Source organism: Martes martes (assembly GCF_963455335.1).
Source record: "Martes martes genome assembly, chromosome: 17".
Taxonomy (NCBI): Eukaryota; Metazoa; Chordata; class Mammalia; order Carnivora; family Mustelidae; genus Martes; species Martes martes.
In genome coordinates, this window is record NC_137905.1 from 35,546,472 (window position 1) to 35,568,033 (window position 21,562).

At 50.6% G+C, this 21,562-nt stretch overlaps 1 protein-coding gene across 2 annotated transcripts in view; it reads right to left on the reverse strand.

The window, feature by feature from the left end:
• Nucleotides 1–1,678: 1,678 nt before the first annotated feature.
• GPT2 (glutamic--pyruvic transaminase 2) overlaps nt 1,679–21,562 on the reverse strand; it is a 34,024-nt gene continuing 14,140 nt past the window's right edge. For both annotated transcript variants that reach the window (XM_080828361.1, XM_080828360.1), the window contains exons 5-12: nt 19,699–19,832; nt 17,448–17,691; nt 13,540–13,619; nt 11,602–11,738; nt 8,377–8,551; nt 6,763–6,918; nt 5,406–5,518; nt 1,679–4,146 (exon numbers count right to left, since the gene is read on the reverse strand). In XM_080828361.1, the coding sequence (XP_080684487.1) occupies nt 4,056–4,146; nt 5,406–5,518; nt 6,763–6,918; nt 8,377–8,551; nt 11,602–11,738; nt 13,540–13,619; nt 17,448–17,691; nt 19,699–19,832 (1,130 nt within the window). In that variant the 3' untranslated portion in view covers nt 1,679–4,055. The remainder of the gene's footprint in view (nt 4,147–5,405; nt 5,519–6,762; nt 6,919–8,376; nt 8,552–11,601; nt 11,739–13,539; nt 13,620–17,447; nt 17,692–19,698; nt 19,833–21,562) is intronic.

Consider the following 21,562-nt stretch of genomic DNA (forward strand, 5'->3'; position numbering starts at 1 on the left):
AAAATTAAAAAAAAAAATAAAAAAAAAAAGAGAGAGCTGGGTGGGTACCTGGCTGTAAGTTCCATCTTCTTTTTTCTTGGAGAGAAGGGTATCTCCTGGCTTGGGGGCAGGATGAAGGCAAAAGATATCTGGCATTCCTCAAAGGCACTGAGAGGTGGGCAAATGCATGTTCCTTAAATCGGTAGAGAACAGCATCACCCCCTTCTCCTGTGTCTGACCCACATGCTGCTTTCACTGGGTGGATAGAATTTGAGTACTGAACTGTCTGGTGGCCATTCTGTCTATGGTTTTCCAAGGACAGTGACCACATCTTACTAACTTTTGACTTCCCATTCCCTAGGAGTCTGTAGCTCATGGGTACTTATCAAACATTTGCTGAAGGCTTTCTAGGTGTGTTACAGCAAATCAATACCAGAAATAATACAGAGTAGTCTAATCCCCATCTATTTAATAAACTATGTAATACACTACACCAAGTTTCGTCTCCAGACAAGATGTATACGTTCCCAAAGTATGAAAGTATGAATGATGAGGGAAGATAGTCCCCTTGATTGTCAACCAGTATAGCCCTTAACCAACCCACCCAACAAACACCATTCCCTCCCCCAGTCCCTCTCTAAAGAGCCACCTGTAGTAAATGAGGCACCCCTATCCTACAGAGAGGAGCGTCTTTTTCAATGGCTCTGATGGGGCTGGCAATTCCAAGCCCCTTTTCTACCTCCATGAGCAAGCACAGGGCCAGCCAAAGCCCCCAGGGCCACAGAGACTGATTCAGGGAAGGGCACATGGACCAAGGTAGCCAACGTCCTTTCCTGGAATTTTTCAACACGCAGCTAGACAAGACAGTCTTTGCGTTTAACAGAGTAAACAGGAGAACCTAAGCCAGCTTCCCTCCAAGACTTGAATAAATTCCTCTTTCCAACTTCAGGGTTCCATTTCTTTTTTTTTTTTCTTTTTTAAAGATTTTATTTATTTATTTGACACAGAGAGAGAGGTTACCAGTAGGCAGAGAGGGGAAAGCAGGCTCCCTGCTGAGCAGAGAGCTGGATGTGGGGCTCGATCTGAGGACCCTGAGATCATGACCTGAGCCAAAGGCAGAGGCTTAACCCACTGAGCCACCCAGGCGCCCCAAGGGTTCCATTTCTTCCAGCTGAAAGAATCCTACTTTTTTTTTCCTTCTCCATTTCCCAATTCTTCTTTAATAAAGACATACAAATTTTTGTTTAGTTTAGTGAAAAATAAAGTTTTGAATTTCAAAACCACACATCAAAACCGATGCGGATCTGGGAGAGGCTGAGGAAAAGGAATGAAATCCACCGTATAGATGACTCCTCCTTTCCTCACTGGCCTCACGGCTCATCGTTCTTTCACTGGACAGCCAAGGCTGCATTCATTTTAACACCATCGCATTTAAAGAATCCATGTTTTCCCACCTCAAACAAGAGAAAGCCCTAAGCAGGCGGGGGGGGGGGGGCGCGGGGAGTGGGGGAGGCGTTGACATCTAGAAGGAAATGGAGATTGAGAAGTCGTGACTGAAGTCTGTAGAACTGGGGGAAATGTTCATTCGAGTGCTAGAAATGTAAATTACAGAGTGAAGATGTACAATTGGTGACATCTGCTTGCGTTTAGATTGGGATCTGCTAGGTAGACGTAAACTACAAGGAAAACTGAACACAGTCACCATTTTGGACATGTATTTTATTGTATAGAAATATCCAGCAGAGCTAGCATTAAGTACCTTTGTCAGGAGATGCCTATGGGAATCTAAGTCAGAGAACAGGGACAGGCAGGCCTGTCAGCTTTTCCTGCAAAACCACACAACACTGGGACAACCACCAGCAGGGCCTCAAGGTACGAGGTGATGGGCCACCCAAGGTTCAATCCCGCATCCCCCATGTGTGGATCTAGGTGAACAACGAAACTCTGCAGGTATAGATTTAAAGTGCGACCCCAAATAACAAATGTCTTTCTTTGGCGGTACCCAATATATCATGATCAGCGTTCCTCCCCTGGATGAAGTTAACCTCCTAAGCCAGCTGACCTTCTTACATTTTTATTTATTTATTTTAAAAGCAAACCAAGTGCATACAGCGTCTTTTAAAAAGTCTTGTAAACGTTGCAAAGTTTTTAGGTGTTATTTATAATCTGAAGAGATTCATAAAAAAACTACTGGACTTGTTAAGACTACAAATACTAGCCCCCTTGTCCCCCCATGAAAAAAGCAGTTGTTACAAAAATATAAAAAATAGACTAGCTTCTACTATGTAACCTCTCCACCAGAAACCTCACGACTCTGGGGCACATTCTGCTTTTACGTACCATCCAACAAGCACAAGTGCAATTTTCTCAAATTTTAAGGAAGGAAAAGTTCCAAAACATTCCCTTTGTTACTTGGGACTGTGGCTACTTTCTTCACAGGGACTATAATGCTAGCAAGTAGGGACAGTTTGCAGTTTCCTATTGCCTTCCCCTGCATGGGCCCAGCACAGAAATTTCAGCGTAGGAGGCTGCCTTCAAAGCTCACGCCTCTTCGTGTTCGTGTCTCTAGTTCCTTTGATTCCAGTTTAGGACTTTGTGGGTCCCCAGGCTCCTGAGCTGGCTTTGGCTTCCCTCACTGCCTACTGGGGAAGGCCACTGGTAGGAGGGGGCTCCAAGAGAAGGGGATCTCCGAGAAGCCTGCTATTCCCAGAGCCCCGACATTTGGGGAGTGCGTGCGGGTCAAGGCCCCACCCAGCTCTGCTAATGCCACGGAAGTGGCAGGCTTGGTGGAGGATACTCCCCTGGCTGGAGAAAGAACTGATGCCCCAGGAGAGTATGCAGAGTCTGGGAGGGGAGCCAGCAGCAAACGTGGAGGCAAAACACTTGGCATTAAGTTAAAATAGTTTGATAAAGTTCCAATCCAATGACATGTACTTGTCCACAGCAGCAAGCTACCAGGCACTTTGGCCAATTGTGAGCTAGGAAATGGGCTGAATTCAGTTTGAAACAACAGACACTACAGGAGGGGACTGGTGGCTAGGGCTTGACTGTCGTCAAGTTCTTGAGGATGCCCCTCCCTCATCTGGACAGTTTTAGTGTTTCCTTGTCCCTGCTGTCACCATCAGGGGGCGATGTGTGTAAAGGCTCAATGGAGCCCTTGGTAGAGACCAGCCGCAGGCTAACAGCAGGGTGCATCCATGCAACAGCAGACAGATCTGTCACACGACGGGGATATTGCTGGGCTGTACCCTGCATCCCCGAAGTCCAGGGAGAACTGTCAGACGGGGGTCCCAGTCTAAGTCTGCTTCACCCCAAAAGCCCTCACTACCTGCTGCTCTCTGTGCAGAGTCCTCACTACCTGCTATGTGCTCCCAAGGGGAGACCTGGCTCAACTGGGAGCCTGGCTCACACCCACTCTTCCCCTGCAGGACCCGTCAACCTTGGCCGTAGCCCCCAGTACCTGTCACAACCGAGCCTGGCACCCAGTGTAACCAGCCTGCTCCTACTTTCACCATTCTTGTCTGAGAGACAGGCCACCTGCCTGCAGGCCAGAATGGTGAGCCCTTTCGGAGCCTCCAGTGGACTTCCAGCCTCTCCTGTTTGAAGAACTAGATTTTCACGCCACTAAGGGTTTTATTTCACAGATCACGGTGGTGAGTTTAGGATTTCCAGTCCTCGCCACGATTGTCATACATTCCCCACACCTTGTTTCTTCAGATCCGAAACATCTCTCGCCAAACATACCCTGGTTGTTTTAAACTCCAATGACCTTTCCAAAAGAACAACAACGGATTCAGAGAATGCCGGCCACATGTGCTGAGCAAGTCCCCTCTACTTTGGTTGCTTCGAAAAAACAGGACTTGTGAGATATCCCCAATCACACTGCTCAGAAGAGAAGTGCTCCCAACATCAAGGCACAAAGAAAGAAGTCTCTTGGGGCAGAATGACAACGAAAGCGACCAGTGACCTTTGTGAGGCCTGAGGCAGAGTCGCCAGGGAAGGCAAGTTCAGTCTGGCGTGGGTGGGCATCGGGGGGAGGCCTGACTAGCAGGTCTCCCTTTGGGCCCAAGCAGTCCTCATGCATACTTCTCTAGGAACTTTATGTGGAAGTCCTTCACCTTCTGTAGAACCGTCTTCAGCTTCTCCACCGGAGGGAGGATGGTCATTCTGTCAGGAAAGAGGACAGCAGTTAGCCTGGACACAAGCTGCTCTGGAAAAGGGGAGAGGAAGGAACCCAGCAGCTCTTTCCTTCACCTGTGTTGTAGAGGAGGAGGAGGTGTGGGCAAGTAGTGGGAGGGGAATGCTTGTCTTCTCTGTGAAAGCACCAGCCCCAGGACAGAACTTGGAACTTGTTGAACCACCCCCCACCCCAAATCATACGTTTTCTTTTTACCCAAGTAACACATAGGACCAAGAGCCGTAAGATGGTGGCAGAGGCTCCCTGACATGTCCACCCGTGATGGCAGGCCGGGACAACATTCCGACCGGTCCATACCACTTTCTCTAGAGAATGACTTCATTTTCCTGCAGCTACAGAATGAGCTGTTCCTCCTGCTAGGCAGGCCCTTTCAAAATCTTAGAGGGAGAACGAACCTCTATCACAAGTCTCCCTCCAAAAGAACTCCCAAGTTGTCATGGTTACTAACTCCTTCCTCTAATACTGCCAGTATGCTCCCCATCCCCAAAAGGCAGACCTCTCCAGTTAACTGTTTCTTGAATGAGCCACAACTTGCCAAGGTGAACCTAACAAGGGGGGAAAGGCCAACCACACATGTCTGTCCATCCGGGGCACACAGCCCACGAACTGAGTCAGGTCTTGGCCTCAAGGTGCTAACCAAGCTCATGACATTTCTTTTTTTAGCATCTGCTGCAGGAGACATCTGAGAGCACTGTGAGTGGAGAAGGTGCTGCTCTGAACAGAACAGGCCTTGGTGGGGAAATCCCTGCTCCTCAGGCCACCATCCCAGCAGGGTCGGCACACACTGTGCAGTGCGTTTCAGTAAGCAAAACTCATCCCACTGTTTTAGATGCAACATCTCTGCAGACTTCTGGATGAGCTCCTGAGCACCTGGACACTGTATGTTACTGCATGCAATTGAGAAAGGACAGGGAGATAAAACAAAACACCCTACCAGGAATATTTCAGATGGTACAACACAGATGGAGACGGGGCGGGGTGGGGTGGGGGGAGACAAGAGTGGTCAAACAGATGACCTTGGGATCTACCCACAGTGCTCCTCAATCCCTAGACCCAGGTCTCAGCATGGCTCTGCAGCCGGGCAGAATGGGGGTGGGCGGGGGGTCTGCAGCAGGGGCGTGAACTGCATACATTGCCATCTCTGGAGCCAGCCTGTGCTCTGCCATAAGATGCCCAAGTTTTCCAAGACCAACCTCGGACCAGCCCCAGGGTGCAGAGACAGAGGTACCTGAAGTGATAGGTGCCTTCCCTCTGCCCGAAGCCGCTGCCAGGTACGACACAGATGCCGGTCTCCTCCAGGAGCTTCATACAGTAGAACATGTCGGGGGCCATTTTATGGGCCTGTGGGAGCAGGGCAGAACTCAGGGTTCGTGTATGGCTTTGTAAAACACACCACTGGACACCCGAAGGCAAGTAACCCCTGGAGCGGTAGGCTCTCTCCCACAGCGGGGCCCTTCTCCCCTCCCCGCAAGGAGCGAGGCAGGACAGCGGACGTGGCCGGAAGCAGGTGCAAGGAGCAAGGAAGCTGAAGGCGACTTCAGGGTGGCCACAGGCTGTGGTACTTCCGCTCCTCGCCCAGGACTGACAGTTTCTCTCCTCTGGGCCCCACACCCAGGCAGCAGGCTTTGGCGGCCGTCTCCTATATGCCGAGCACATAAGTCTCTGATGACGAGGCCCCGAGCGCTGCGCCCAGAGTGGCTTTCAGAGATCAGTTCCACAGGGGCTTTGTTCACAGAGCTTCTCCCCCTCTGGTCTGGACACCCTGCGGTACCTGCTGAATGGGTTCCTGGGCTCCAGCACCCGGGATTCTGACTCAGTAGGGCTGAGTGGGGGAGGGCCCAACTCTGAATGTTTAGTGGGTACTGAGGAGGTTTGGGGGGCATGAGGACAACACTTTCAGAAATACTGCTCTGCAAACCATGGAGACTGTGGAATCTGAGAAACAAACTGAGGGTTTTGGAGGGGATGGGGGGATGGATGAGCCTGGTGGTGGGCATTGAGGAGGGCATGTATTGCGTGGAGCACTGGGTGTGGTGCACAAACAATGAAAAAATAAAATAAAATTAAAAAAATATATATTGCTCTGTCCCTTGATCCTCAAAGTAGGGTCTGTGGCATGACCTGAAAATGCTGCACACACAGACTCCCAGGCCCTCCGCAGACTTCCTGCACCAGAACTGGCACTGTAACAAGCCCCCCAGGTGATTTCGTGTTCACATTCCAGTTTGGACAGGTGCTGCCCTAGGGCAGTCGCTGCACAGAGCAGATGCTGTCACGGTTTCTTCATTGTTAAATGCATCATGTCACACGTGGGGCACCTGCCTTCTTAACACTGGAGTTCACAGAGCCCAGATCTGCTGGCTCTGCCCGCCCAGGGCTGACCTCACCTCTGCCCCTCACCACAGCATGCTGCAGGGCTGGGCTTCTGAGAGCCTGCCATCTTTATGCTGTATGCACCAGCTGGCAGAAAGGTCTGCAATATTCCAAGCCTCCAGAGCCAGCACTTTTGCTCCCTGAGACAAGAACAGCCCCCAACCCAGCAACTCCAAGCAAACTCAACTGTGCCCCAACCCAGCACCCCAGACCTGAGCTGCCTCCACGGCTTTGCTGGGGATGAAGATCCGAGGAAAGGCGTACATAGCTCCCTGCAAGGGGTTGCAATGAATTCCCGGGACTTGGTTAAACAGGTCTTCAGTCAGCTTAGCCTTTTTGGCCAGATTACCCAGGACAGACTCTTTCTCCTGAGGAGACACAGAAAACACAGGAGTCAGCATATCTCTGGGCATCATGGAATGGCTCCAGCCACTAGAAACGGTCCCTTCAATGTGGGGGCAACAGAGCAGCAGGGTGAAAAGTGAGCTCGTGTGTGCATGAACACAGCAAACCAGGGAGGTGGGTGAAACACATCCCTCTCCAGGAACTTCTTCCCTGGGTGCTCAGCCCCAAAGGCTGCCCACAGCCCCAGGGCACACAAAGGCACCCAAGTACAGGGGGTTCTGGGCAATAGGTAGGTCCTGCATAGGTTGTGTCATGGCTTCTGTTCTTGTATAGGAGGTCCTTCCTGAAAACGAGAAAACCCCATCCCAGCCCAGAAGTGTGAATGGACTTGGCCCTGGATGGAATGCTCTAGAACATGCTTCTAGGAGATGGCCCAAACTCTTCATTTTGGGGGCCATTCTCAATCTGTGTGGTGTGCATAGGGCATGTGACCCAGGCAAAGCAAATCAGTGACTGGCTCAGAGGTGAACCATTTCCAGGACTGCTGCTGCAATGGGGCATGAAGCTGTGGTCCGCAGGTGAATGAAACATGGTCCACGCATACAAGAGAGTATCATTCAGTCTTTAAAGGGAAGCAAATTCTCACATGCTATGACACAGATGTACCTTGAGGGCATTATGCTGAGTGACATAAATCAGTCACACAAAGACACATATGGTATGGGTCCACTGAGACGAAGTACCTAGAAGAGTACCAGTCATAGAGACAGAAAGCAGAACTGAGGTTAGCAGGGGCTGGGGGGACAGGGAAGTGGGGAATTGGTGTTCAACGGAGACAGAGTTTCAGTTTGGGATGAGGAAAAGGTTCTGGAGATCAACAGTGGTGATGGCTGTACAGCAGTGTAAATGGATTTTATGTACTAAACTGTTCAGTTAAAAATGGTTAAAATGGTAAATTTTACATTCTGTGTATTTTACCACATTTTAAAATAATGCGAGCCTGGAACAGCTGGGAATTGACTTTTGGTTACATGACCCACACATTTTGTTTAAACTAGCTGGCTGGGTTTTTGTCCCTTGTAGTTGAAAGGGTCTGAGTGGATCACTTCGACCTGCGAGGACAGCGGTTAGGCCAAAGGCAGGCCTATGGCGTGGAAGCAATGCCATGCCCATCCTTTTCTTCTTTTGGGTTTAGTAACAGAAGCCCCTGCCAAGGTTTCTCGGGACGCAAGGCCTTTCCCTCAGGGTGTCCGCCCGCCCATGTCCACATGTGCGGCGACAAAGAAGTGGTCCTCCACTTCAGAGCATCTTCACACGTTTTAATTAACCTCATGCGGTGGTTCAGGTGCAAGAGGAGCCACACCCGCCCCCGGGAGGCCATCTGGAGAGAGGCTGGCCATGGGGACCCAGAGTCCAACGTGAATGCTCAGGACCCTGGCTGTGGCAGTGACACAGAGGGGCCACAGGACACGGCAACTCACCCTGTGGAACTGCTCGAAGGATTCTTCTCCAGGCACTGGGGGGTTCACGACGATGTCCATGGCAGCCTGCCCGGACACTGGCGGGCACAGCCGCACGGAGAGCAGCTTCACCAGCTGGCCTTTGATCTCAGGATGCAGGTTGATCACCTCCATGTAGCCTCCTCTGTAGCCACACCTGCAGGGTTAAAGAAGGGAGAAGGACCCACCAGTCACAGAGAGGCCTCAACTACGGGCAGTCGGTCAGCCAGAAGGTTCTGTAAGCATCCCCATGCCTAACACTGAGTGGCCAGGTGTGACCGAGTTCTTCGCAATGGAAGGTGAACAGCAGTGACATGGGCAAAGTCCGTATCACTTCCTTATAAGGAAAAAGCATGCTCTCCCCTCTTTTTTCTTGTTTTTTTCCCCCACTTCCTGAGACACGGAGACACTGGAGGAGCAGCCTCAGTCTGGAGATGCCGCATGTCGACAAGGCAGAGGCCTCCTCCGTGAATGACCTCAAGGTCAGCCTGTCCTGACCTCCCCTGCCTTTGGGCTATTACATCACAGACAGATACACTTTCACCTTGTTTTAGATCCTGTACTTAGGGGCCTCTTTGTTAAAGCAGCTTCGCCTGAGGCCTAGCTAATACAGTGACCCACGATTCAGGCCCACACAGGCTCCAGGGGCGGGTCCAGATTCACTGGGGCCCTGAGCAGAGGCTGAGGACTTCTGCTGGAACCTCCTGCTGCCTGAAAACAAAGTCAACCCACAGGACAGCAGAGCTGAGAAAGACAATGAGACCAAGCAAGAGATCAGAGACCAGGCCCATCGGCATCTTCAAGACTCATGGACTTCTCGCCAACATTATTTAAAAAAAAAAAAAAAAAGCCTCTTTGGTATAGGTTAGTTCAAGTCGACTTTCCATTAGTTATCACCACAAGGATCCTGACTGACACAGAGTCAAGTCACATGAACGGGAGCAGAGATATGCATTGAGTTAAAAAAACAAAAAACCTTTCAGAACTGACTCAGCTACAGCAGTCACACTTTCCCAAGCCATGCCCCCTCCTCTGGCCTGTGGTAAGTTAAGTTCAGACGAATCACCACAGAAATGCAGATTCCCTGAGGCAGGAGTCTAGTCTCACCCTCCTCTGTACACCCCACACCCTCAACCTCAGAGCCCCTGACCCAACGAGACACTCAGTAAAATGCCACTGGAATCAGCCTGCAGAACTGACCCGGCAAAGGCAAGTTCCAATCTCAGCTCTCAGCTGCATCTTCGGAAGCAAGAAGATAAATTTTGGAATCTCAGAGAGGTTTCCCCTAACAGAGGCTGAAAGAAAGAATTTCCAGCTTAATCCTCTGCTGATGAGCAGAAAATCTACTTGAGAAGAGCAGTCTAATCTCAGGTGAGCAGATCTGAGGACTGCAGAGCCTAACTCAGGACGCCAACGTCCAGGAGACTGTTAAAGGGGTAATCAATAACACAGACGGACAGCTGGCTAATGTGATAAAAACACTTGAGCTTGAAAAATGAGTTCACAGAGAACAGACTTATTTAGGAAAAGAGCTACACAGCACATGAGTCTAGCAAAGATAAAGCACTGCTAGGACGTGGACCAGAAAACCAGCACGAATTAACCCCTGCCCACATTAAATAAAGCCAGCTGGGCGGTCATCCCAAAGGCACAGCTCCCGCCATCTGGCCAAAGTATTTCTCCCAGCTTCACAGTTTCACTGGCTTCCAGCTTAACAAGGGAGACCCCTCCCCCATCCTTACACCTGGTGCGTGAAAGAACCCTCCCTGGCCAGTGTCTGGGGGCATGAATGCCCTAGTCTTCCCTTCTCAGCCTCTTTTGCAATTTCCCCTTTCCTCCCCCACCTTCTGAGCAGGGAGGGCCTAGACCAGTCCGGAGACCTCCTGTCTGTCTACACTCCCTCTCTGTGGGACGTTCAGGCTCAGAGATCTAACAACGCACTCCCGCATCTCCCAAACTTCAATCAGCAGGCTATTGGCCCTGAACTGGGGACTCACACATCCATCTCTATCTGGACATCCATGGGCATTTGAAAATTTAGCAGATCAAAAAAACAACTCCCCATCTTTCCCCCAATCTGCTTCAGCCACAGCCTTCCTCATCCACTGATGGCAACTCCATCTTCCCTGTTGTTTGAATAATAAAAAACTTGGGAATGAAACTTGCCTCCTCTCTCACAATCGTCTTTTCCATCAAATCCACTCCACCTTCAAATACATCAGGACCAAGGGTCTCCCCTGCATCTCCATCCTGGCCCACAGTACCTCACCTGGCTGCAAGTCTCTGTTCCTGCCCCTACTACACAGCAACCAGACAGCGTTTAGTAAAACCTTAAGTCAGGTGAGTTCACACCCTGCTCTAATCTTCCAATGGCTCCCTTCCTGCCCAGTGATCTGGACTCCCAGGACTTCTTTGGTCTCAACATCTGCCACTTTCCCCCTCATGCACTCCTATTCAGCCACATTTCCCTGAACATTCCAGGCATGTCTCAGGGTTAAAGCACATGCTATTCCCTCTCTTAGAACGCTCCTCCCTCAGATACCTGCACAGCTCCCTTCCTCCTCCTCCGGAACCCTGGCCCTACCACCTGGCATTCCCATTTCTTGTTTTTGTCCACCTGACACACGATTTTACTTGTCTACTGCCTCTCTCTCTTCACTAGGCCCTAGGTGTCTGGGGCAGGGACTGCCACAGTTTGCTGGCTGCTGTCCCCTCAGGGCCCAGATCAGTATAGGACTCACAGCAGGTCATCTGTAAGCATTAGCTGGATGAATCACGACAGGAGTGAAGCAGACTCTGCCCCCAGTGCTAGGGTGGGGTGCACAGACAGCTTGTTCCCCTGGCCTCATGGTGTTCATGCACTTAACCTGCCTTCCCAGGCCACTCAGATTTCAATGTTGGAGCCGCAGCCACAGGGCTGGCAGAAAACACTAGCATTGGAAGCTCTTGTAGGCCCTGCTTTCATCTGCATCACTTACTGTGCTCAAGTTTCTTTCAAGCAGGACCTTATTTTTTAAAAACCTCTCTGCACAAGGGCTGTCCTCACACCACAGGGCTCTCCTGGGGGGAGCTGTGGCCTGACTCCTTCCTGCTTCTTGGATCAGCAGAGGCTGTAGTAAGGGCATACACTGACTGTGGGGCAGGGCAGAGCAGCACTGGTACAGGGCAGGCCCAGAGGCAGCGGGAGGGAGGTGGAAGCCGACGTACTCGCCCATGTAGCCCTTGGAGGTAGAGTGGAAGGATGCAAGCTCCACGTTGCTGGAGTACTCGGGCCCCATCTCGTAAAGCACCTTCTTAAAGGAGTGGAATCTGCAGTCTGGAGAGTACACGTTGTCCTGGTACACCTGGGGGAGAGGACAGGACAAGGACAGTCACCCAATTTCCCCAAGAGGCCTGAGCCCATGCAGGCTGCCACCCAGGAAGGGCACGGGTGCTCAGGCTCAGCCTAGTATGCTATGAAGCCCAACCTCTGATGCTATTTCCAAAACAAGCCATACCAAAGGAACCTTCCAGAACATGTCAGGAGGAAAGGCTTTGGGTTGTATGTCTATTTGATTTCTCCCATTCACCCACACTCAACTCCACCCAACCTCCAGACCTTTCTCCCTCATCTGACCTATGATGGAGTCAGGGACTCCCATCGGCCCAAGCAAGTTTTCTCCCTCAATGTTTACCTCTTTCCATAAGACAAATAATGAAAGCAGTTCATGTAGCTGTCCTCTGACCCTGTCCCCACTTGAAGAGCTGAATGTGTTGCTCTCTTGCCCATTATGCCCCCATCCTCATTTGGAACCATTCTGTTTTTTCTGTCAGTCTCACTGCCAGCCTTCAAGACTGTACGCATGAGTGGCGCCCACACATAATTCCTTCCTGTCCATATAGTCTACCTTCAGCAGGCAAGCACCCTGCTCCGCCCCTGGAGATGAGCTTCCCACACTCATGTTGGAGCTCAGGGAACTGAGGCTCTCGGGGACACTGTGGGCCCATGGAGAGTCAGCCCAGCTCCACCTTCAACAAGCCAGGCACAGCCCTCCTTCTCCCCACCCCACCCCGCCACCCCCGGCCCCACACCGGTAGGGGAGGAGGTCTGCGCACCAAGGTCACTCTGCTGCCCCTTCTCTCCTTCAGAAATGAAGATTTTTAACACCCGATACTAACATAACCCCCTATGTTAACTACACCGGAATTAAAAACAAAACAAAACTTTAGACCCATCTGCTAATCGTGGCAACCATTTGGTGGATAAGCTGTGAGTGTGTGAGTATGAGTGTGTGTATGCACGTGGGGGCTGGAGAGTGTTGGGGGGGTGCTAGTGAGGAAAGAAATGAAACCAATGTGGTAGAAACTACCACTGACCAGAAATCATGCATAAGTGAAGAAACGAAAATTGAATTTGACAAGCCTGAGTTTCTTCCTCACGAAGCAGGAAAAGAATGGGCAGCCTCGGCTCCATAACTGGGGTTTCAAGGAGCAGCAATCATGAAATTAAGATTCCCCTCGTCCCCACAGGCTGCTATAAATGGGATGGTAAACACAGAAGCACACAGAGGCACAGGAATGCAGCAGTATGCCCACCCAGCATCCACTCTCCCCTCCAGAGAGAGAGTCCCTCGACTTGCCCTCAGGGAAGACCACTCCCCTGCTCTCAGGGGCAGAGACCTCACCCGTTGCCTGGGGCCTAGTCAGTTTGCATATTGCAACCACTGGCCAAAGTGACTGGTTCAGCGATGCGTGTGTGACCCAAGCTGCACCAATGAGGCTCGATTCTGAGATTTTTGAGGAAATGCTCTTTCTAGGCTGGGAAGAAAGCAGGGCTATGTGTGAAGCCAACGTGGAAGGCGAGAGACTCTGAGATAGGGTTTGAGCCCCTGGACTTAACCCACACCTGTTATCTCTACCATCCTTTTTAAGTTTAAAGTGGTTTGGGTTAACTTTCTGAAGTTTATAACCAAAGACCCAAACCAATATAGGGATGATTTAGGTCACAGTCTCATAGGCTGGAACATCCTCACCCTTGGTGAGAGTCACTCCTCCAACACCTAGAAAGTTCTCTCTGGCTACACAAGAGTCAAGTCTGGCTCCCTCCCCTTAGAAGAGAAAGCTCAGCCTCACTCCCCACAGACGAGAGTGCTGAGCAACTCTTACCTCGTCAGCCAGGAGAAAGAGCTTCTCTTCCCAGGCAAAGTGAATCACATCTTCTATGCACTTTCTGCTTTGTACCTGACCTAAAAAAAATCCCCAACAAAACCAGAATGCAGCTTGTAATGCTGTTTAAATTGTCCCTTGGAATGAACCCCACCAAGAATCACTCAGGTGTTCTGTGTTCCCACATGACCCTTTGGGATCACCCTCTCTAGTTACTGCTCCTGTCAGGGTGTAGTCAACCTCTAGGGACACCCGAATGTTGGCCCCACCTGTCTGACTCACTTAAGCCAGGCACATGGAGGGAGATGTGTTTCACACTCAACTCGGGAGGGGTATGTGTGTGTATATGGGGGGGAATGTCTGTCGGGGCTAGACCCCAGAGCAGGAAAACAAACCTGATGGGTTCAGCGAATCAGCTCTGTGGCCCCCACACCTTATCACACACCAACAGCAGCCAATGGAGAGATCACACTGGCTGATGGAGAGTTCCCACAACGTCTCAAAGAGGCACACACAAGCTCCGTGAGTCAGGACAAGGTCTGTGTGGCTCATCGGCTTCCTTAAAGCCAATACTCAGCAGGTGCTCAGGAAGTATTTGCAGAGTGTGTGCTGAATGAACAAGCCTGAGCACCAGCTCTGGAGTCTCCTGTCAGGGGCCACGTGGGAGCTATGCATCGCTGATTGAAGACGGGTTCTCCCTTTTGAGGTCTTCCCTGGAGGACTTGACTCAACATGAACAGTGGAAACTAACCCCCCCTTTTTTTACAGAAATGAGTACAAAAAGCAAAACGGTCCTCTTCCAGTTCACAGGAAATGCCACGGTTGAGGTGGGGAAGGAACAAATGCTGCAAGGTGGAAATGGTTTGAAACTTTCTCCTGTGTCCTGACACCTACTATTGGTGTGGCACTGGGAGTGTGAGAGGTGCTCCCACACTGCAGGAAACAACACTACAGTCAAGCTTGCTGACTGCTTACCAAAGAAGGCTGCTTCCTTACTATGCATGTATGTGAGTCTATGGATATTACTTGTAACTATGTGCATATGTATGTGTGTATCTAATACGCACATTATTTATATACATGTATGTACCCTGATGCAGAGCAATACGTAGACTATGTTACATTTTTGTTAAAAATAAAAACACTGGGGTGCCTAGGTGGCTCAGTGGGTTACACCTCTGCCTTCGGCTAGGGTCATGATCTCAGGGTGCTAGGATCCAGCCCTGCATCGGGCTCCCTGCTCAGCAGGGAACCCGCTTCCACCCCTCCCCCGCCTGCTTCTATGCCTACTTGTGATCTCTTTCAAATAAATAAATAAAATCTTTAAAAAATAAAAATAAAAATACCTACATTCTTCCCTGTATGAGAATATTAAGAACATGCCTGGAAAAAAGTTGTATCTTATGGACGTACGGTATGATTCAACCAGATCTCAGCTCTGAACTATCTAAACAATGAATCAACTCCTTTACCAAAGGTTCAACTCTCCTCTTGCCAAGCAAATGCCAAACCGGGCTTCCTATGAAGCTCAGCATTCTGGGATTCTGGAAAGCGGCAGCCCTGGATTGTACAAGGAACCAGCCACTGTTCCCACAGACTGACAGGTGGTGGCTACCTGGGGGGGCAGGGTTTGCCCCTGATCCCACAAACTATCCTGTTAGAAAGCAAGCAAAGATCTGAGCAGCAAGAATATCAAAACCACAGGTGCATAGTGCCAAGGAGCGTGCAGAGAGGAACTAAGGACGGACCAGGGCCTCAGAAAGCCTGCTGCTCAGTAGAGGGAGTGGACCCACTATATGCAAGTAATTCCACTGAGGTGTGCAGTGCAAACCTGAGGACAAGGACAGAGCTTGTTTCTCTCCAGTGCCTGGGAGTCACTCAGAACATGCCTCAGAGTCAGTGGATGGATAGACACATGAGGTGGTGTCTAAGGGACCAGGACACAGCTGTGCCCAGCAGGGGGAGACATGAGGCCACCTTACAGAAGGGATGGCTTGGACACAAAAGGCTGGAGAGGGGTCTTCCAGGTGCCTCTCACTAGAGGCTGAGCCAAACCAAAGCCAATTTCCCAAACCTAATGAGAAAATCTGTTGTTTGAGCCTGCCCAGGGTCCTTCTCTTCTTTGAGTAACAGAGCTCAGCTGTTCTACAGGGAATTGCCTCTCTCTGCACTCCAGCAGGGGCATGGGACACATAACACGGGCAGAATCTTGGTGATTTGAGTGGTTCAGGGATGGGCAGGTGACCCTACTTGGGCCAAAGAGAATGGAATTTTTGTTTTAAAACTTTGGGCAAGGCTCTACGGGGAGGTCGCTCAGCAGGCGGACCAGGGCTAGAGCTGCTAAAGGTCACTCCAAGGACAGAGACTTCCTGGGAAGGACTCCAACCCAGACCTGGGAAAGGGATCGAGGTTCCTAGGGCAAGGATGCTGGTTCAGGTGGGCTGCTTTACCCCTGGTCTTTACAGTTCTAGGACCCAAACCCTTCAGCCTTGAGCTACATTTCTGTCTTAAAACTCCGAGTCCTGGCTTATTATCCCACTCCATCTTGACACCTTTCAGCCCAAGTGGTCACAGCGTTTGGTCCAGACAAGATACCAGGCTATCTCAGGTAGATTTCTATTTTCCATCCCCCATCTTCCAAGAGCTGACTGGTATTTCACACATTCAGACCCCAGAGAGCAAAACCAGCCTCTGCCCACTCATAAAGTTACTCTTTAAAAATTACTCATATTAATATACATTTACATGATCCCTTTACCTAAAATAATAAAGTCTTTAATGTAAATATTTCTTCCCAGACAGCCAGCTGATATGGTAAATGCCTGGCTATGAGGTTACCGACCCTCTAATAGAAACTAGGCATACAGAGTATTTCCCAAAATATAGGACCTGCTAACCCAAGTTTGGACCAGTAGCATCAGCATCACCTGGGAGCTCGTTAGAAAAACAAATTCTCAAGCCACAGCCCTGCTTGATAACATCAGAGTACCTTGGAGCGGGGTCCAGCAGTTTGTTTTTTAACTGTTCCAGGGTAGTGGTTCTCATGCAAGGCACAGGGAATGCTGACTGATGAGGGGGGGGGGGATCCCCAGAGACTCTGGCAGGCAGCCCTGCCTTTGGCATTTTTAAAAAGCTCCCTTTATGATTCTAATGTGCAACCTCAATAGAGAGCCCAGCTGTAGTCATTTTCCTTACTCGCGCATTCTCGTTAGACTGCGCCCCTACCCCCAGGGAGCTGATGTACATAAATGAGTGTCCCAGCCAGCCGCACCCATTTTCTGCATTCAGGAATTCAAGTGCTGCTTTCAGCTGATTGAAGCATCATTTGATGTTCCAAAGAAGCAGACTCCACAATCAACTCCAACGCGATTTGGCCCTGACCCAATTTATCTCAACAAAGGAGGAGAGAGGAGCCCTTGTTCTGGGCATCCAAATAGCAGTGGGGGCAAATGAAGCCAGCAGCCCAGAAAGATCAAAACAGGGAGGGCTGGGCGTTTGGGTTTTTTTCTTTTTTTTTCATTTTTGTTTTTTTTTAAATATGTAAAAATAGGAGTGCTTTTCGACTTCTGGAAGCAGGGTTTTTCAGTTTGTTTGCTGTTGTTTTTAACAAGGCATTTCCTCCTCGGGTCTCAAAGTACACAAGTAACGCTGTGTCAAAGAAAAACAAAAACGCACACACCAGCATTCTGACGACTGGTTCAGCAAAACAACTAGGAGTAAAGGTAAAGTGAGGCCTGTGATTAATGGGGACAGGCTGTGCATAAATAACCTCAAGGAGAGTCTTGGCAAATGCAAGAAAACTGGGAGCAGAGAGAACATCACATTAACTCTTTAGTGACCAGACATGTAGGACACCAGCCGCCCTGCCCCCACTACCCAAGAAACTGGCGAAGAAGTAGAGCACAGACCTGTGGGGTTCCCGGGGTTGATGATACACAGCACCTTGGGGTCACAGTGGTCTTTGGCCTCCTGCACGGCCCGCCGGAGCTCGTTCACATTTAGGGCCCAGCAGTTCTCCTCATCCAGGTAATAGTTCACCTGGATGGCATCGAGCTCAGAGATGACGGCCGAGTAAAGGGGGTACTGTGGGATGGGGATCATGACACCGGTCCGCGACTTGCCACCCCCGGACACCAGGATCTTCAGGATTGTCTGCAACAGAGAAGTTGCGGCTTCCAGGAACACTGCCCATCTCCACCCTTTGGGGGCTGCCAGGAAGACTCCCCCAGAGGCCCCAACCCCAGGCTTTTACCAGCCACCCCGCTGCCTGCCTCCAGTGCAGCCCCATGTGAGCTGCTTGACTTCCCTGAGTCTCGCTGCCCCCCATCTTTAAAACGAGGTCTGCCGTGAGGAGTAAGCAAAATGAAATGCTTTCAAGTTCTGAACGCGGTAGTTAACTCAATGCCTATATTTTTTGAAGAGGCCTTTTGAAACAGTAGTCCACAAACTGGCCCTGTCTTTGCCCTTAAGTTTATTCCGTATGTCCTGGCGGGGAGGAGGGACAGGAATCTGTCTTGTTAGTAATTATCGGTGCCCACAGCTGGGCAGACCCTGAACAAGGAAGGGATTGTCGAATCAGGATAAAATACCCATCTACTACCACCAGGTGGTGCTTCAACCTGGTTGTTTCCCGGGCTGTGTGGCTCAAGGTTTGCAGGACTCCTGAGAAACCAGGCCACCGGAACCCCATGGGGATACGGGTGGAGGTGGCAATAACTGACTGCAAACCCTGTTCTGGAAGAGTTCCCACCTTACACACCGGCCAGTTCCTCGCTGCAAGAATGCCAATGGACTCAGAAGCTCAACAACTTGATTCTTTTCACAAAATCCTGAGGACACCTCCTTCGGCTGCTCTAGGGCCTCTGCCTGTATGTGGGCTTCTCTGGGAACTGAGAGGCCTTGACAGCACAACACAGTGGACAATGTGACGGTTGGAGACCTGAGCCCCAACACTGGAACCCCAACTGTCACAAGAGGCTGACTTAAAGACAGCAGAGCATTTAATGTTGCTGGCCCGTTTCCTGGGCTCCAGTAAGAGCTGAATGCATCTGAAAGGATTAAAGCACTCAACAAACAGGAGAACAAGAGCCTTGGAGGTCAAAAGACCAAGAGGACCCCATCAAAGGAAGGGTCCGCACACACTCCCTGAGGAGAGAAAATAGAGAATTGAAGGCACCAGCACTGATGAGGCTTAGGAGGAGCATGCTCCATAGGAACACAAGACCACAGCTCCCTCAGACCAGGACTTCAGAGCCCTTCTGCTAAGCACACTTTGACAACAGCCCCTCTTCACCCTGCCCACAGCTGACCTCCAGCCCAAGCCACCTCCTCCCTCATCTCCTAAACACTCCCTCACATCCATCATCCCCTTCCCAGCCGAAGTTAAAACTTAACATAAATCTAATTATCCCCTATCCATCTGTCGCCCCCCCCACCTTCAAATGCTTCAATGGACATTGTTCTTAGGACAATGACCTAAATCCTCAGCATGGCCACTAAGGCCCTGTAGGACTCAGGCCCCGGCTGCCTCTCTAGCCCACGTCTGGAAACTCTGGCCCTTGCTCCATGTGCTCATTCACTCGGACTCTCCTGCAAATGCACAGCCTCCTTCCAGCTCACAGCCTCTGCACATGTTGACCTTCTGTTCAGAACACACTCTGTCCCCTGCCTCCCCGTTCATGCCTACGTATCCCCCAGATCTCTGCTCAGTCATCCTTTGAGAAGAAAACTTTCTGCTCCCCACAACCACCCCCACCCCCTGCTGCTCCTCCTGGGGCACTCTGTCCTCTTCACCCAGAAGAGAAACTGAAAGCTTGTGATACGACATTTATTTATGTGGTATCAATGCTGGTCTGATCGGGCACTAGGGTGTAAGCAGAGGCCAAGTGTGTTCAGTTCCCACGGTCTCCCGAGCACCTGGTACAGCACCTGGCAGAGGAGGAACACCAGTAGGAACTAAGAGAGAGAAAGGCTGATGCCACCAGAAAGACAGGCACCCTCAAGTGCCCATGGCTCCTCTCCAGCTGGACCTGCAGAGGGCCAATCCCTCCTCCCAGGCCTGCTTTTCCCTACTGGCACAGGCTCACATCCTTGTCCCTAACTAGGAAGGCTGTTCTTCAAGGGGGTAAACACTGGCGAGCGAGCCACCCTCACACGTACAGAAATGCCATCACTGGCTCCTGTGGTCAGGTAAATGTTGTCCGGGTCTGCAGGCACACCGCCATCTCTCCTGGTGATGTAGGCAGCCACGTCTTCACGGATACAATTGACGCCCTGGCTAGCACTGTAAGACCCTGTAAGACAGCAAGCAAGACAGTCACTAGAGGCAGGATGACTGGCTCTATGGAGTTGGTGACATCCATGTAATTACCTGGGGTGGGGACCCGGGTGTGTGGGGGGGGTTTAGGACCCAGCTCCCACTATTCTAGGCTGCGAAATCATGGCACGCTGCTTAACCACCTATCCATCCACCCATCCACTCATCTGCTATGCACGCATTCGTCTACCTGCCCATCCACCTGTCTACCCACCTACCCATTCACACACTCAGTATTCACAGAGAAGCTATTAGACGTCAAGCATTACTCCAGGTCCTCGCTTCCAATCAGTCAAATGTGCCCATACCTGTTTTATCCACCCTCCTGGGGTTTACACACATTCTGTAACATGTAAATCCCTACTGCTAGACTTGCTGTGTCTTTATCACTGCTGCCTGCACACAGTCCCATGGAGCCCGGAAGAACAGCGAGAGCATTCTGCAGCACTGCACATGTTCTGTGTCATGATCTGGAGAGCATTACACAGGTGTGTACATGTGCAAAAACTATCCGAGCTGTACACTAATATTGGTTCATTTTATTATAGGTTTGTTAATATCTCTATAAAGAGTGCCTTTTTTTTTTTTTAACGTCAGGCCACTATTTTTAGGAAGAATTTGAGTATATATATACTTGTGCAGGCACATCTGGTAGGAGTCCAAAAGTGGTGAGGGTAAGCTCTCTGGGGAAGTGAAGGGGAGGCCAGGGGTCAGAGGTGGGACACCGACTTTTCACTCTATATCCTTTGACACTGTTTGAATTTTATGCCACATTTAAAGAGAACCAGCCTATTCCTTCTAAGACTACTGCAAACTCACCACCAGGAGGCTTAGGGCTTCAGTGAGTATCAGCCCAGGCCCTGTACCCTGGAAGCCCTTGTTTGCCTCAACTTCTGTGCATCACTGGGCTCAGCCCTCCCTTCTGACCAGCTGCTAAGATGGAGAGGGGAGGGAGGGGAGCCTAGGCCAATTCTCTAAGTCCCACAGGCAAACATGAACATGAATCAAGTCTGGGTGGTGGGTTCAAGGTCTTTTGTTACATTATTTGGAGTATTCTAATGCATCTGAAATATTCTGCAAATTAAAACAGTGGAGAGGTACAAATGCTGGTATTAGAGAATCCCTCCTCTACGGAGTGACTGACTTGATTATTTCTGAGCTCCCATATTCAGAAACCTTTCCCTCTGCCTTCTCTCAATGCCCTCGCTTCTAGTCCATGGGGCCTGTCCATTCCCGCACCAGCCAAGCCTTTTTCCTGCCTCTAGCTCATCCTCCTCGAGTTCCCAGGCCTTCACCCTTGGCAAGCTCCCTGCCCCTACAGGCCACGGACCTTCATCCTTTCCTTCGGCCTTTCTGTTATGCTCCAAACCACACTGGTCCGTCAAAGCTCAAATCTAGTCTCTCTCTCTCGGGGGCCTGTCATAAAGATACCACATACTAAGCCTCTCTCCTGACCTGCATTTTCTCCAGTTATTTACTGTAGACACATGAAGCCTGCCTCCCCATGCTGACTGTACGTTCCTTGAGGGCAGGGGCCATTACCTACTTCTTCTGTGCATGTCTGCTAGAACACCTATCCCCCTGCCTGGCCCACCCCACTACACTCCTGCTTAGGACCCACTGCCCTCAGACAGATGGCAACCTGACTCCCATGGCCTACAAACCACCATCATCACCACTGCCAAACTTCCCAGCCCCATCACACAC